Raw genomic sequence first — 16,942 nt, forward strand, 5'->3', positions numbered from 1 at the left:
CTCCGGCACCTAAACTAAGGTTGAAACTCTTGCTCCGGGTGGTTACCGGGCATGGATTAATCACCGGGACTTGAACTCCAGAGGTGAGGGCCAGGGACAAGTGAAGTGCATAAGCCATTCTGCTGTGACTCAGGCCCCTGGTAGCAAGCATAGAGCTAAGTATATGACCCTTGTCCTAAAAACCCCTTACTGCCTACATCTCCACCTCCATGACAGCATGACAAAGCTGTCTTCCTCCCTGATGCTCCTGTGACTCTAAGATTTTGTTTTGGGTTTGACGGGTGTTCTGTTTTGTTGACAGGGTCTCGCCACGTAGCCCTGACTTGCCTTGCAGACTAGGCTGTTCTTAAACTCCGAGTTCTGGGATTAAACTACCACCAGGTCTAGATGCCCAGCTGTTAGTCCATCCATCTTTCCCTCCCTTCCTTTCTTCTTCTTACCTTCTCCCTCCTTTTCTCCTCTTTCCCTCCTCTCTCCTTTTCTCCTCTTTCCCTCCTCTCTCCCTTTCTTCCTCCGTCTATGCATCACCGCAGCGGCTGCGCAGCTGATGCCTAAAGTCTCCAGCTCTAGAAATGAGCGGGAAGCCCAAAAGGCTCTTTAGTAACCACGCCCAATCCTGTCCTGGTCCTGCCCACTCCGTTTCCTGGGGCGGGGCTAAAGCGACTTCCGCCCTAAACCCGGAAGCGGTGTGGAGAGCGCGGTGAGGGGCGTGCCTTCGGTTGCAAAATGCCACGGCTTGTCACCCGGGTTGAATTTCGGTTGTCAAACCCGGTTCTGAAAGGATCCTGAGACCCCTAGCCAGACCCCCAGCTGCCAATTACTGCAGACTTGGATCTCAGGACCAGAGTAGGCTTGCTTGCCGCTCCGTCGCCACCAGGACGGTTCAGGGATCTAGGCGAGGATTTCAGCCGTGGGACCTCTTTCTTCCTACTCGACCTCCCAAGTCCGCCGCCCCAGTCATGGCACAGAAACCCAAGATAGACCCCCACGTTGGGCGGCTAGGCTACCTGCAAGCGCTAGTCACGGAGTTCCAGGAGACCGAGAGCCAAGGTGAGAAGTGTGGGATGGGCGCTAGGGACCCGGCAGGGGTCTGACCCGGCAATAGCCGCACAGGCCCGACCCTAGTGCCGCTTCCCATTGCAGACGCCAAGGAGCAGGTTCTCGCCAACCTTGCCAACTTCGCTTATGACCCGGGCAACTATCAGTATCTACGGCAACTGCAAGTCCTGGACTTATTCCTCGATTCGCTGTCAGAAGAGAATGAAACTCTAATCAAGTTTGCTATTGGTAAGAGGCTGCCCACCCCACCCCCAAGATATGGACTAGAGTGACTTGAGTCAGGCGTGTTGGCACTCACCTGTAAAACGAGCATTGTGTAAGGCCAAAGCAGGAGGATTGCCTCGACTTAGGGGCCAGCCTGGGATTCAGAGTAAGACACTGTCAGTAAACAAACTGGATGGGAATCTCACCTGCTAGGGCAGACCTTCCATGTGTGGACCACCTCCTCCTCCACACATTTCCCGTGTCACAGCTTGTTGTGACCTTTCCTTCCTCTTAGAAAAGAGATAAGCAAGGAAATGGGTTGAGACCTCTTTGAAAGAAGTATGAAGCTTGCTCTTGTATCGTTTACTGTCAGGGTGAATTGGAATTCGTAGTACCTTAGGACCCCCCTGCAGTTGGATTATTGTAAAGCCATTTGAATTATTCAAGGTAGATTCTTTTAAATTTGCTGTGTATGTGTGTGTTGGTGTGTATGTGTGAATGAGTGTGGATATGCATGTGAACCAAGCTGTGTCCATGAAGTTTTTCAAAAGTCAGTTCTCACAAGTACAGTAGTACAAGCCTTTGATCCCAGCACTCCAAAGACAGAGGTAGGTGGATCTTTCTGAGTTCCAGGCCAGCTTAGAGTATGGAGTTCTAGGCCATCTACGGCTACGTAGTAAGATGTTGTCTCTAAAATATAAGGTAATAATAGTAGTCGTAGCATTCTCCCCTTCCCGTTGCTAAGGCAGGATCTCTTGTGTCTTCAAAGTAGGGCAGTGTTCTCCATAGCTGGCACATGAGCTTCCAGCTGATCCAACGTCCCATCTCTCCTAAGAGTGCTGGGTTCCGGATGTTCACTGCTGCATCTGGTGTTCTTGTGTAGGTTCCTGGCATTGAACTCAAGTCTTCAGGTTTGTGTGGCAAGCTCTTTTACCTACTGAGCCATCTCTTCTGCCCCACGATAGACTGTTATTATCCGATACTCTATAAGGAAGGTGCTTGCCGGGGTTCTGGAGATGGTGAACAGGTTGGGGATTGTGGTCTAGAAGGGGAGCTAGGTGGAGAATAAAACAGTAGAATAAATAAGCAGCAAACTCGGATGGAGCCAGAGGAGGAGGCGCTACTTCTGCTACTCCGGTTTCAGCCATCTTGGACATTCGAATCCTGTGATATAGACCAAGGGAAGCAGGAAGCTGTTAGAAGGAAGGCAGACCTGTTAGGAGTATTTCAAGTGAAGAGGCGGATGGAACCGTGTGAAATTACAGGGGTTGGCACAAGGGTTTTGGATCTAGGTCATAGGAAGAAGTTTAGAATTTAAGAACAAACAAATTCTTTCAGCACATACCTTTAAAAATAACCTTCCCCCATATAGTTTGAAAAGAACCCTAGGAACACAGAGAAAGAAACCATCTGTAAGAATAACTTCAGGGCTGGAATGTGGCTCAGTGATGGGGCAACTGTATTATGGTGCATGTACCACATGCCTAAGGCTCTGTGGGTCAGTCCTCAGCACCGAAAGAAGAGAATTCCAATATCATTTAATATTTAGTCATGCAAATTTTTCTAAAATACTCTAAAGAACATTCTTTTTTATTTATGGGGAAGGAGAGGGCATTTGAGGTCTCACTATGTAGCTGTGACTGGTCTAAAACTTGTCTGCCTCATGGGTGCTGGGATTAAAGGTTGTACTACTGTGCCTGACTTTCAGAAGGTAATTTTAGAGTAAGTCCTTCTACCATGTGGTAGAGTTCCATTTCCAAGGTTGGAATTCAGGTCATGAGACTTGATGGCAAGTGCCTTTACCCATTGAGCCATCTTGCAGGCCTAAAAAGACATTTTGTGGTTGTTGGTTTGTTTTCTTAGTCAGGGTTTCTATTCCTGCACAAAATACCATGACCAAGAAGCAAGTTGGGGAGGAAAGGGTTTATTCAGCTTACACTTCCATATCACTGTTCATCACCAAAGGAAGTCAGGACTGGAACTCAAGCAGGTCAGGAAGCAGGAGCTGATGCAGAGGCCATGGAGGAATGTCACTTACTGGCTTGCTTCCCCTGGCTTGCTCAGCTTGTTTTCTTATAGAACCCAGGTCTCCCAGCCCAGGAATGGCACCACCCACAATGGGCTGGGCCCTCCCCCCTTGATACTCACTAATTGAGAAAATACCTTAGAGCTGGATCTCATGGAGGCATTTCCTCAACTGAGGCTCCTTTCTCTGTGATAACTCCAGCTTGTGTCAAGTTGACACAAAACCAGCCAGTACAGTTTGTATAACTAGGATCCAGCCCAGGACCTGTGGGCCTGTGTATCAGAGGCTTTCCATGGAGATCTCTGGCCAGGCCAGGTGAGAGAGTTCAAGGGAAGTGGTAAAGGGTGCGAGCAGGTAGTGGGGATTGCCTCCGCCACTTCTGCTGCTGTCTCCACTTCTGTTGCTTCGAGATGCTGTACTGGCTGGGCTGAGCTGAGCCAGGCTAAGACAGTGGAAGCCTGACTAGCCAGAGAAGGGGTGCAGGGGAGCTTCTGGTTGTGTTTCGGGTGAGCCATTCTCTTCCCTGGCGGCAGTGTTACAACTCTTATGACAGAAGCTCCCAGACGACAGAGTAATTCTCACACACTTCTATTCCTTCTAGATAGAATCTTTACATACAGTTTGGGAATGGGTTGCGGTCTAACAGTATGTTCTTCCAATTGGCTTGGTCTGAGAGGTTAGGGATGCCTCATCTACATGTGGAAGGGCTTGGGGGTGCTGCCCCTACTTGATGGATGACCACAAACCTCAATGGGGGGTGGCAAGGGGAGTGGTTATGTGACTGGGGCTTGGTCCTGGGAGCAGGCAAAGCTCCTACTGTTCCTTCAGAGTCTCCGGGGCTTCTGGCCCTAGCTCAGCCTTACCAGGCTTCTTCTCATGGCCCACCACCCCACAAAGACCTGCATATTTCTTACTGTGTTCCTTAGAGAGACCTTTATGTTCCAAGTAAACTTTTTGTTTTATAACAAGGTGAGAAAACTTGAAGACACTGGGAGAATAACTCAGTTGAGAGCGTGGTGGCCTGTGCCTGCAATCGCAGCACGCAGGAGGTGGGGACAGGAGCTCAAGCATACCTTCAGCCACATAGCAAGTCCAAGCCTGAGACACTTTCTCACAAAGAAGAAAGAAAAAGAAACAATTCCAAAGACAAAGAGTTCCCACATATTCACACCCACTTTTTTCTATTCTTAACTCCTTGCATTGTCTGGTTCGTTTGCTGTAATTAATGAGTTGGAGCTGACATTAGGCAGTCTTTATGTATATTCATTATTCATATGATCTTCATTTTTTTTTCCTAATACACTTTTTTCTGGCCCAAGATCCCACATGACATACATGGCTTAATTATCAGGTCTTACTTAGATGTTTCTGTTTTTGCTTCTAATGTTAGGATCTGTTAGTGACAGTGGGACATAGCTCTCTTGATTCACCTTCATGACCTGGCTGAGCAGTTGTTTGTCAGAAGTCTCCATTACAAAGCTGCCCCCTCCCCTTCCGCAGTAGACTTTTGGGACAGAGGTTGTTACATAAATTATCCTAAATCTCTTTTAAAAATTTTTTTACAGCTATGTGTCTGTGTTTATGTGTATGTCATGATGGGAACATGGAGGTCCAGGGACAACATATAATGTAGGGTTAATTCTCTCCTATCGTGTGGGATCAAGGAATGATGCTCAGGTTGTTGGGCTTGGCAGCAAGCGTTCTTCCCAATAAGCCTTCTCTCCAGCCCCTTAAATCTCTTTTAGTCCTTATGTTTGGGAGATTCTGTGCCAGGGGAAATGTAAGCAAATATCCACCTTCCCTGTAGGGTGCCAGCAGCAACCAAAGATCCCACTAGAGTATATTCTGTGTAGCCACTGATTTTATTGGGCCTGCTTACAAAGCATGGGTGCCCTCACCCTCCACAAGCAGCTGCTCTATTAAGTGCAATAGGGAACTCACTGTAGGAGTTGGGACTCAAAGAGGCTGGTGCTGCTGTAAGCTGAGAGATGGAGCCTCAGATGTGGGTGGGGGTCGGGGAGGATGGTGGGCTCTGGGTGGATCTAGAGGTCTTCAGAACATCCCTATGGGGGTCCTCTGTCCCTGAGTAAGGTTGGAGCCCAGTTGTCTAGATTATACCCATGCTCTTCTAGAAGTATGTTATACTAGATAAACTAAGGAGTCAAAAAATTGGTTCTAGACTAGGAGGAAGTAGGATCAGGAGTTTACAGTCAGCCTCAGTTATATAATGAGTTTGATGTAAGCCTCAAACATGACACTCTACAAGTGCACACCATTCATCCCAGCACTCAGGATACAGAGCCAGGGAGATCTTTGTAAGCTCCAGGTTAGCTAGGGTCTACATAGTGAGTACTTTGTCTTAAAAAAAAAAAAAAAAAAAAAAAAAGAAGGGGCTGGAGAGATGGCTCAATGGTTAAGAGCACTGACTGCTCTTCCAGAGGTCCTGAGTTCAAGTCCCAACAATCACATGGTGGCTCACAACCATCTGTAATGAGATCTGATGCCCTCTTCTGATGTGTCTGAAGACAGCTACAGTGCACTCACATACATTAAATAAACAAATAAAATAGCCAGGTGGTTGTGGCATATACTTTTAATTATAGCACTTAGGAAACAGAAGCAGTTGGATTTTTGTGAGTTCAAGGCCAGCCTGGTCTACAGAGTGAGTTCCAGGACAGCCAAGGCTACACAGAGAAATCCTGTCTTAAACCAAGTCTGCCCCACTGTTTCCCTCTGAATGGTGACAGTGGCCATGCTTCTGCCTGGGAGCCATAGACTCCTCCAAAGTAGACTTCCGACTCTGGAGAAAATTGCCCCATTACAGAGATGTTCCTCCAGGTTCCAGACAGCATCTGCCCTGCTGGCCCCTCAGCCCCAGAGGGCAGTGCTCCCAGCACTGGGCCCCTGAGATGCTCCCCTGCCAGCTTGGAGGCTCCATGGGAGACGTCTGCTCTCTGGGCAGTTTCCCTGAGCAATGACTGTCCTGTCCCTCAGGATCTGTCGGTATCAGCGCTGTCTTATTTTCCTGTCCTTTCCATCTTCAGGAAGTCTAAGTTTCCAGTCCCAAGTGCGGCTCCAGCTCTCATCCTTGAATCTCTGAGGCGATGTGTGGATCTGATTGCTCTTGTGTTTATCGTATGCAACTTAAAAGGAGAGTCCCAGTGGGACCCAGACACAGATCCGATGGCTGTTGTCATTTCCCAACCTCGGACTGCCTCTGGCACTGAGAGGGGAGCACTGCCACGCACCTGCTCTGCTGCTGAGAGCACTGTGCCTGGTGGGAGCACGTAAGGTGGAGACCTCCCTGAGAAGCAAGCCTGGCTGTGCAGTTCAAGATGCCTCATGCTTTGGCCTAGCGAGGAAGATGGAAAGAGAGGGTGAGAGGCAGAGGCCTCATGAAGGACTGGTTCAGACTGCCCTGGGCCATGTCTCCCAGAACCCAAACCAATGTTAGTCTGATGGCAAGCAGCACAGTGAGTTTGATATGAATGAGCTGGGCTTGGGGATCAGACAGGCCTAGGCTCCATCACTGTCTGGGTGTGTAATTTCCCTTTAGGCATCTGTCAGAGGGAGACTGTTAGTAGCTACTTGCTGGGAGAATAAAGTAACTGGCCTTTTAGAGTCATCGTGTGCAAGTACAGGACCCCCTAGGCCTCCACCCATGGACTTGAATCTAGATCGCATTACAGGCAACCTCTCTTCTTCCAGGTAGGATGGGACAAGTTCCATTAGGGAACTGCCCTTCTCTTCAGGGATTCTTGCCCTCTAGAAAAGTACCTTGTGTAATAGGGAATGGTTGGAATGTGGATCCTTTGCCCCACAGCAGGTGTCGGGGCAGAGCTGGGTAAAAAGAAGCCTGGTATTAGGCCTGCTGGCTGTAATCTGCCCTGACTACACCAGGCCATGGCTGTTAGCGCCTGTGGCACTGGCATTCAGTGAGGGTGTGCTGCTGGTCAGTGTGGGTGTTGTCACCTCTCACCCTGGAGATAGAGGGTCACCTTGTTAGCAGCTAGTGGATGCAGTGAGACCTGTGGACTCTGACTGGTGGCTTGAGGGACCTCCACCCAGATAAAGCTGTGTCCTTGGAAAGAAGTTCAAGATGAGTCCGAGTGAAAAGTTAGCAAGTAACTAGAAATGAGATCTTCCATGATGTAGGTCTAAGTGTGGGCATTCAGAGAGGGGGTACTTAGGAACAGTCGTACACACCCAAGACGTGGGTGCAAGTGAGGTGATTATGTGTCTTTTGAAGTTGCATTGCTCAAAGGATCTCACATCCATGTTTAGAGATTTAGCAGAGTATAAGGACTATGTTTAAAAATTCAGTGAAAGGGGTTAGTGAAGTTGTTCAGCAGAGAGAGGCATTGGCTGCCCAGCCTGACGGCCCTCTAATCCGGACCCACATTGTAGGAGGTGACTGACTCCCCCAAGTCATCCTGATGGACATTAGCCTCTGCCTCTGAGGCGCCCCAGCCTCAGTCTGGCTGTAGTTATTCCACCAGCTGTGGTAGTAGCCTGAGAGCCACAGTCAGCCCCTGCCAGCACAGCCTGGTCTGGCTGTCGTTTAGGGGAAGGGGTAAGTGGCATTGTCCCCTGTGAAGCAAATGGGGCTGAGCCCTCCTTGCACCTCGGGATACTTCTCCTCAGCAAGGTTGACTCCCGAGAGTTGAAGTAACTACAGCCAGGTGCAGCCCTAGTCTCCTAGACCCGGGGCACCCAGCAGAGACAGCCCAAACTCAGCTCCAAGGCCTCATCCACCTTTGTCTCTGCCGCAATGTGTCTCCTCCACCCCAGTTAGGGGTTTGCTTGGTGCCCAAGGCTCAGGGTCACATTTAATCACAGAGGAACTAGCAGCCACCGGGCAGCGGTCTTAGTCACGAGAAAGCTGCCCGTGATTGCAACTTTGGCTGAGAAGTCGATGGATTACGAGGCACCAGCTCTAAAGCCAGGAGGATCTCAGGAACGCTCAAGAGTGAGTGAAAGAATGGAGCAGAACCCCAGTTGGAAACTTCCTGTATACTTGTCCCAGGGCAACATGGAGATGCAGAGAAACCATAGGAGGATTCTGCTTCTCTGAAAACTGATTCTCAGGATGCTACGCGGTACTTGGCAGTTTTGTTGCTGAAGCCGATCCCTTCCTTTGAAAAGTCAGGTTAAACTGGCATCCTAGATCTTGCAATACATATCTCTGCCACCAGGTGGTGGAAGTGCTCAACAGCTAAGTCGGCTACAGCCTCTTTGGAAAGCCTCAGTGTATTTCCCTTGTAATTAATGTTATTGACATTTGGAAGAGTTCTTCTTTCTCTAGCTTTCTTCCCTCCTTCCTTCCTTTTTTCCTTCCTTTTTTCCTTCCTTCCTTCCTTCCTTCCTTCCTTCCTTTCTTTCTTTCTTTCTATGTGCATTGGTATTTTGCCTGCATGTATGTCTGTGTGAAGGTGTTGGGTCTCCTAGAACTGGTATTATAGACAGTTGTGAGCTGCTCTGTGGGTGCTGAATCGAACCCAGGTCCCCTTGAAGATCAGCCAGTGCTCTTAACCTCTGAGTCACCTCTCCACCCTGTCTTTTTCTTTTCCAGTAAAATATAGTGTCCTGTGTACAGTCCCAGCTACTTGAGAGTCCTAGGCAGAGGGAGGGTCTCTTCTCCTTTGATATCAAGCAGGCTTAATTTAGGCATAACAGTTGTGTGTGTTTTAATTATGTGACTTACAGCTGACTGTGTAGTACAAGATTTACAGAATTCAAGAGAGTGATCCCAACATGGTGGTGTATGTTGTAATCCCAGCACTAGGAGACAGGCACTCAGATCTCCAGAAGTTCAAGACTAGCCTTGGCTACATGGGGAATTCCAGGCCTTCCAGGGATACACAGGAAGGCCTTGTCATGCACACACACACATACACACACACACACATTCATGAATAAAAGTACATTGCTTTTTCTTTTCTCTTGGTTATTTTTAGATAATGCCTCAATGTAGGCATGGCTGGTATGGAATTCACTATGTAGATGGGGCTAGCCTCAGACTCACAGAGATCCACCTGGCTCTTCCTCCACATGCTGGAATTAAAGGTGTGTGCCACCACTTCCTGTGGATGCCAAGGCCTCCAGTGTGTTTGCCCAGCACTGCTCTGTGTTCTCCAGACTCTTGGGTAACAGTTCTACAGCTGGCTTCTAGTACATTCTCCAGAGATATTTCCCAGATTTATAAATCCATATGTAAATGTAAGTAGCTGCACTGGCTTGTTTTGTGTCAACTTGACACAAGCTGGAGTTATCACAGAGAAAGGAGCCTCAGTTGAGGAAATGCCTCCATGAGATCCAGCTCTAAGGCATTTTCTCAACTAGTGATCAAGGGGGGGAGGGCCCAGCCTATTGTGGGTGGTGCCATCCCTGGGCTGGTAGACCTGGGTTCTATAAGAGAACAAGCTGAGCAAGACTGGGGAAGCAAGCCAGTCAGCAGCATCCTCCATAGCTTCTGCTTCAGCTCCTGCTTCCAGTCCTGACTTCCTTTGGTGATGAACAGCAATGTGGAAGTGTGAGCTGAATAAACCCTTTTCTCCCCAATTTGCTTCCTGGTCATGATGTCTGTGTAGGATTAGAAACCCTGACTAAGACAGTATCTGGATAATTTTTTATAATCTATGCTTAAATAGCCTGTATCTATCTACATATGTTTGTGTGATTATTTGAGGCAGGGTCATACTCAATAACCCAGGATAGTTTGCAACTCACTCTGTAGACCAGGCTGGCCTTGAACTTGGGGCAAACATGCTGCTCCAGCTTTCCAAGTGTAAATATGAGCCTCCATACCCTAGTTTAGAATTCTTTAATGTATTTACATACTTTGGTGCATATCCTTGGCATGCAATATATCTTTCCAGCCTGGCCAACATAATGAAAAAACAAAACAAACAAACAACAGCATTGTATACCAAGAGTGGTGGCACTTCTGTATTCCTAACACTTGAGTGGTGGAGGCAAGAGAATCATGAGTTCAAGACTAGCCCAGACTACATAGTGAGACCCTAACTATCAGAAGGAAAGAGTTGAAGAGAAGCCCCACTGACCCCATATACTGCTGTAACCTATAGAAGCCAGTTTCCATGTTGCTTAAGTGTTTCACAGATGACACACACACACACATGTATGTACGTATATGTATTTTCCTCTTACAGCTAGTGACATTTTCAGGGTGCTGGAGTAAAACCCAAGAACAGATTAGTACATTTTCACAAAATTGCATTCTTGTGCATATGATGTGGGAGGGGTGTATATACATGCTATTGCATGTATGTGGGGGTCAGAGGACAACTTTATGGAGTCAGTTCTCTCCTCCCACCCTTATGTGGGTTCCTGAGATTGAACTTTGGTCACCAGGCATGCCCAGGTACCTTTACCTGCAATCTCACTGGCATGTCTTTGTTTTTGTTTTAATTTTTTTGTCTCTTTGTATACCTGTCCTGAGACACAGTATGTAGACCAGGCTGGCCTTGAACTCAGAGATCTGCCTGCATCTGTCTTCCAAGTGCTGTGATTAAAGGCGTGTGCTACCACTGCCCGCTCACCTTTTTTAACCCCTTTCCAGCACCAGCTCCTACTTTGTGACTCCACATCAGTCTCCTGTTTCTCTGAGTCCAGCTCTCTTCATCTCAGGTTCCACCTTCCAGGGGTTTCTATGGTTACTGACGTCCAGCAGAACCCTGCCTTTGCCTCTTGCCTCTAGCTCTTCTACCCTTCCCCTATCTTTGTCTGTACAAAGCAAATTCTTTAGCTAATCAGGACTTGCTTTTCTCTCTTCTTTCTTTTTGGTGGTGCTAGGAGTGAGCCCAGGAGCCTGCATCCACCCCAGCCACACCCAGTCCCCCTTTTCTGTTTTGTAACTATCTTGTAAACGGAGTATGATGAATGTACAGTTAAAACACATGCAAGTGGCAGTTTAATTAATCCTTAAATTCATTCAGGTATGTGCCCCTACATGTACCAGCAGTTGCTTGGTCATGATGTGTCTTGTTTCTCCCACATGCCCCAGGCAAGCACAGCTCTTACCTTCGTCTCTATGGATTGCTTTAACCTGGTCTTTATTTAAAAATACATTTTAAATTAAACAAAAATTCTTTGTTGATATATTCTCATCCTACTTCAGTTTTCCCTCCCTCCCCTTTCCCCTCTCTCCCTCCCACCTCCCCTCTCTCCCTCCCCTCTCTCCCTCCCCTCTCTCCCTCCCCTCTCCCCTCTCTCCCTCCCCTCTCCCCTCTCTCCCTTCCCTCTCCCCTCTCTCCCTCCCCTCTCCCCTCTCTCCCTCCCCTCTCCCCTCTCTCCCTTCCCTCTCCCCTCCCTCCCTCCCCTCTCCCTCCCCTCTCCCCTCTCTCCCAGAGCCACCAGCTCCGCTCTGTGCCTCCCTTCAGAAAAGAGCAGGCTTCCTAACCAAACACTGCATAACAAGCTACAGTAAGCCAAGGCACACAGCAGCACATCAAGACTGGACAAGGCAGCCCAGAAGGAGGAAATGGGGCAGCCCTGCTCCCACTGCTGGGATTCCCATAAGAACACCAAACTACTCAGGCATAGTATCTGCAAAGGACCTAGGTCAGACTCCTATAAGCCCCCTAATCTGTGAGCCCTCCTGAATCCTGGTCAGTTGATTCTGTGAGCCATGTTATCCTGCTGTGCCCCTGAGCTCCACCTAATGCTTGGCTGTGGGACTCTGTATCTGCTCCTCTCAGCTGCTGGATGAAGTCTCTCTGGTCTCTGGTGATGATTCTGCTAGGCCCCTGTCACAGAACACAGAACACACTGCAGGTTAGGACCAACCGAAGGTTGAAGGGTTGGTGTCCCAATCCCTCTCCTTGAGGCCTTGCCAAGTTACAGAAGACCAGGCTCTATGTCTAGGAGTCTTTGCTAGGGCTTCTGACCTAGATCCCGTGGAATTTCCAATGCACTACATCTCCACCTTGCCCCCGAAATGCCCTCCTCCGATTTCAGTCCTTTCTGCTAGTATTTTCTCTCCTTCTACCCCCATTAATCTGGCTTCTTAAAAAAATAAAATAAACAAGTAAGTAAAGGGTCGTAGGGAGGTGTGGTAGCACAGGACTTTAATTCCAGCATTTGGGAGGCAAAGGCAGATGGATCTCTATGAGCTCAAAGCCAGCCTGGTCTACATAGAAAGTTCCAGACCAGCTAAAGCTACACTGTGAGATCCTGTCACATACACCACCCACCCCACCCCACACACACAAATAATTCTATGTGTATTCTTGAGTATTCACCAGAGGTGAATGCTGAGGGTTATCTTCTGTGTCTCTCCAAATACACACACACACACACACACTCCTCTCTCTGTCCCCACAATGAAGAGGTTACAGACCCACACAGTTATGTCTGGCTTATTTATATGGGGCTAGGATCAAATTCAGTGAAGTACTTTAACAGCTGAGCCATTTCCCAAACTCCAAGATGTATACATCTTTTGTTTACCTTTAAGGAGGCAGAGAGACACAGGTGCTGATGGAGACCAGAAAAGGACGTCAGATCCTGTGGAGCTGTAGTTACAGGAGCAAGAGCAGTGTATGCTGAGCCTTCTCTCCAGTCCTTGTGGGGCTTGTTTGTTTATTCACATTTAGGAGGATGGCTGTGTGAGTACTGTATTTGTACCATGGGATCCTGTGGAGGCCAGTGTTTGGATTCTCTGCAGCTGGAGTATTAAGCCATTCAGAGCTGCTTGGTATGGGTCCTGGGAACAGGACTTGTGTCCTCAAGAACAGAAAGTAGTCTCAGACACTGAGCCATCTCTCTAACCCCCCTTGTCTTGCCTTTGAGATGGTGCTATATTTCGTAGCCACGCCTAGCAGGGAAAGCAAACTTTGATGTTGGTGTTTTAGTGCAAACCCGTTACCAGCACTCAGGAGGCCGTGGCTCTACAGGACACTATTCTAGGCTGACTTAGGCTTCAGGGCAAGAATCTGTCTCAAAGCTAGCTCCTAAAACTCTCTTGAAGATCCTACCTTTCATTTTATTAGTGTGTGTGTGTGTGTGTGTGTGTCTATGTGTCTATGCATGTGTGCGCATAAATGCAGATGTCCATAGGGGCCAGAAGGGGGTTTAAGATCCCCTGAAGCTGGAATTCATGCTGCCCACTAGGACCAAATTCAGGTCCTCTGTAAGGGCAGTGCGTACATACTCTTAGCTGTTGAGCCATTTTCCTAGCCTAGAAACATTGTTAAAGCTCTGTATATTTTTCATCCAATAGACTTGCTGTAATTTACTTATTGGATAGGTTTGCTACTTATGTTTAGCATGTTGTGAAGTTTCTGGTTTCTTTTTCTTTCTCACTATCATTCTGGGAGAGGGAGGATTCTGAGGACAGAAGTCAAGGTGGCTCGCAAGGTGGGCGAGCATTCTTCCATGGAATAAACCTCAGTCCTGTGTTTCTTTCTTCCACAGCTCTTCTTTTTTAGGGGTAGGCGTGGATTGTTGGTTGGTTGATTGATTGGTTTTGAGACAGTTTTTGATTCGTTTTTGGGTCTTGTTGTTTTGAGACAGGGTTTTTCTGTGTAGCCCTGGCTAACCTGGAATTCTCTGTAGACCAGGCTGGCCTCGAACTCAGAGATCTACCTGTCTGTGCCTCCCGAGCGCTAAGGCCAAAGGTGTTTGCCACCATTGCCAAGATCCACAGTCCTTCCCTCTTCACAGCAGGCAGGCTAAGGGAGGTGGATGGAGGCAGGGACTCTGGTGGATCTGCTACTTGGTCTTGATGCTCAGCCCATTCTTGTCTCAGAAACTCTGTCCTTCTCCTGGGCCCTTACCCAATTCTTTATCTCCAGTGGATGCTGTCTACTAAGCAGAGGGAACTAGAGCCCTGAGGACCGGAAGCCGAGTCAGTGAGTACAGGAAGTAGTAGTCTTCCTGCATTGAGGAGCCAGTATGAAGCAAAGTGTTCCTCTTAGAAAAGGCCTACAGGTTAGTGAGTCCAGGGGACCTAACCTGAGAGAATGGAGGGAGGGGTCTTGCTCATCCTCTCCTGCAGATACAGGTTTGGTTTCTTGTATCAGTGTTCTTGCCTGCATGTATGGGCATGTTCTACATGCATTCCTGATACCTCTGGAGACAAGAGGCATTGGCACCCCTAGAACTGGAGTTATAGGTAATTGTGAGGTATCATGTTGGGTGCTGGAAACAGAACTCAGATCCTCTGGAAGAACACCTGTATTGGCTGGTTTTGTGTCAACTTGACACAAGCTGGAGTTATCACAGAGAAAGGAGCCTCAGTTGAGGAAATGCCTCCATGAGATCCAGTTATTTTTCTCAACTAGTGATCAAGGAGGGAGGGCCCACCACCAAGTGGATCCCTGGGCCGGTTCTATAAGAAAGCAGGCTGAGCAAGTCAGGGAAACAAGCCAGTAAGCAACATCCCTCCATGGCCTCTGCATCAGCTCCTGCTTCCTGACTTGTTTGAGTTCCAGTCCTGACTTCCTTTGGTGATGAAGAGCAATGTGGAAGTGTGAGCTGAAAAACCCTTTCCTCCCCAACTTGCTTCTTGGTCATGGTTTGTGCAGGAATAGAAACCCTGACTAAGATAGCACCCAAAGCTCTTAACCTCTGAGCCATCTCTTGACAGTTTTTAAAGTGCAGAGTCCCTGGTCTCTCACCCTAGACTTTCCTACTCTTCAGGGTAATGGTGAAACATGGTGTTGTGTCTGCTCCACTGAGGGATACGTATAGTGGCAGGCTGGACTTATAAAGCCTTGGCAGAGGACTGGAGCTTGGTGACCTTGCAGTCCTTGTCCATGGACAAACTTCTCCCCAAGACTCACTACCCAGAGAGAAACTGGGAGGGGAGATGAGAGGAAGCCAGGACCCAAGCACCAGGCTCATCTTTGCCTTTCTCCAGGGGGGCTCTGCAACCTGTGCCCGGACAAGGCCAACAAGGAGCACATCCTGCAGGCAGGAGGCGTCCCGCTCATCATCAGCTGCCTGTCCAGTCCTAACGAGGAGACCGTGTTATCGGCTGTCACCACACTCATGTACCTGAGCTCATCAGGCACCCGCTCCCATCCTGAACTGACCTCCCTGCCCGTAGTCCAGTGCATGCTGCGCTTTTCTCTCTCAACCAACACAAGGCTCCGGAACCTGGCCCAGATATTCCTAGAGGACTTCTGTTCCCCAAGCCAGGTGGCTGAGGCCCACAGCCAGGAGGCCCATTCTGCCCTGGGTATCCCACTGCCAAAGACCGAGGCCCCACAGCAGCCCTGATCCAAGGAGACTTAAAGATTCTGCCACTTTCTGCCCGAGAGTAGTCCTGGTACAGGTACAGGAAGCAGCTGATAGCATCCTGAGCCCATCCTGCCCAAGTGGTGCCTGTCTGGCTGCTACAAGTTGCAGTCTTGGCATGACAGGCATTTACATCTAGGGAAAGCAGTAGGAGCAAAGAAGCCAGACTTGAGATGCTTAGAGGGGAAAAGCAAAGCTGGTATAGCTTTCATGGATTGGCCCTCAATAAACTACAGACGGAAGACCACCTCTGCTGCCCCCAGTGCCCTGCTAATACCCTCGTGTAAAAAGCTGCATATCTGAGACAGTGGCCAGTACCCTGTGTTCTGGGTAATTTTGATGTTTGGAGATCAGTCAGGTTCACTGGCTGGGAAAGTGCTGTGGGCTAACTCCTCCATTGTTAAAAATGCTGTGGGCTAACTCCTCCAGGGTTGAGGCTAAGCATGTGGTCACAGTAGACCTTGACCTGGATAACTCTGCAGACCAGAAACAACTGTCACACAACCCTGCTCTCTGCTGGGCACCATGTGAGGAATGCAGAGATGAAATTTCTTCCCTTGGGCGTCACATCTTATTGGTCATTAACTAGATGGTCATTAGGCCCCTGGAGCAAGGCCCTGCAGGTGTTGAGAGCTGAGTGTTCAGGCGCTTGGCCTTGTCTCTCTGGAGAGGCCCTACTTAGGATCCTAGGACGTAGACAGCAAGACGGTGACTTCAGATCCCTGTTTTACCAGGCTGTGGACCTCTCGGGGACCAGCTGCCAAGTGAAGCATCCCTGTTCCTTTAAGAGTTGCTCTGGCCCCTCTGCCTGTGGGTCAGATCTCCTGACACTTGGGTGGGAGCCCTGCATATGAACCCTTCCTGGGCTATCCCAGTCTACCTCCTGCCATTCTCTCAGGAGCCATGAGCCTCCAGTAGGTGCTGTTAACCTTTAGAGCTTGAATGCAGATCTTTAGTAAAGACATCTAGAAACTAGATGTCTGTGCACCACAGCGGCTCAACCTATAATCTGATCACTTGAGAGACAGAAGCAAGAGGACAGCAGTGAGTCTGAGTCCAGCCTACCTAGTGAGTTCCTGTCACAAAGGTCCTAACAGTGTCAAAGACAGCAAGATCCTGTAACTGGTGACCCCACCCTCTCTGCCAGTGAGAAGAAAGAAATGACACCTGGGGAGATGTGAAAAGAGTAGGGCCTGAAGAGAAATTGAGGTTTAGGAAAAAATGGGGGCCCTGATCACTGAGCATTGTCCTCAGATGGGCAAGGAAAAGCTAGAGGGAGATCTACAGGGGGTTGGAAGGGGAGCTGTCTGTACAGCCACTGGATGATGGAAGGGAGGGGACCATCAGTGTGGCCGTCTCTCCCCCAGGCACGCTAGTCCTCTCCTGTCC

The 16,942-nt window shown here is 48.8% G+C and overlaps 1 protein-coding gene across 2 annotated transcripts; it reads left to right on the plus strand.

The window, feature by feature from the left end:
- The first annotated feature begins 712 nt into the window (after nucleotides 1-712).
- On the plus strand, nucleotides 713-15,736 carry ARMC7 (armadillo repeat containing 7). Of its 2 annotated transcripts, none has more exons than XM_080922235.1 (3): nucleotides 713-1,050; nucleotides 1,144-1,287; nucleotides 15,174-15,736. In XM_080922235.1, exons 1-3 carry the CDS (start codon nucleotides 960-962, stop codon nucleotides 15,533-15,535), a joined length of 597 nt encoding a protein of 198 aa, XP_080778361.1. In that variant the 5' UTR covers nucleotides 713-959; the 3' UTR covers nucleotides 15,536-15,736. The 2 variants fall into 2 exon arrangements, with proteins under 2 accessions (XP_080778361.1, XP_080778362.1); XM_080922236.1 differs by lacking the exon at nucleotides 15,174-15,736 and adding an exon at nucleotides 12,768-12,877.
- The last annotated feature ends 1,206 nt before the right edge of the window (nucleotides 15,737-16,942 follow it).

Source organism: Micromys minutus, assembly GCF_963924665.1.
Source record: "Micromys minutus genome assembly, chromosome: 10".
Lineage (NCBI taxonomy): Eukaryota > Metazoa > Chordata > Mammalia > Rodentia > Muridae > Micromys > Micromys minutus.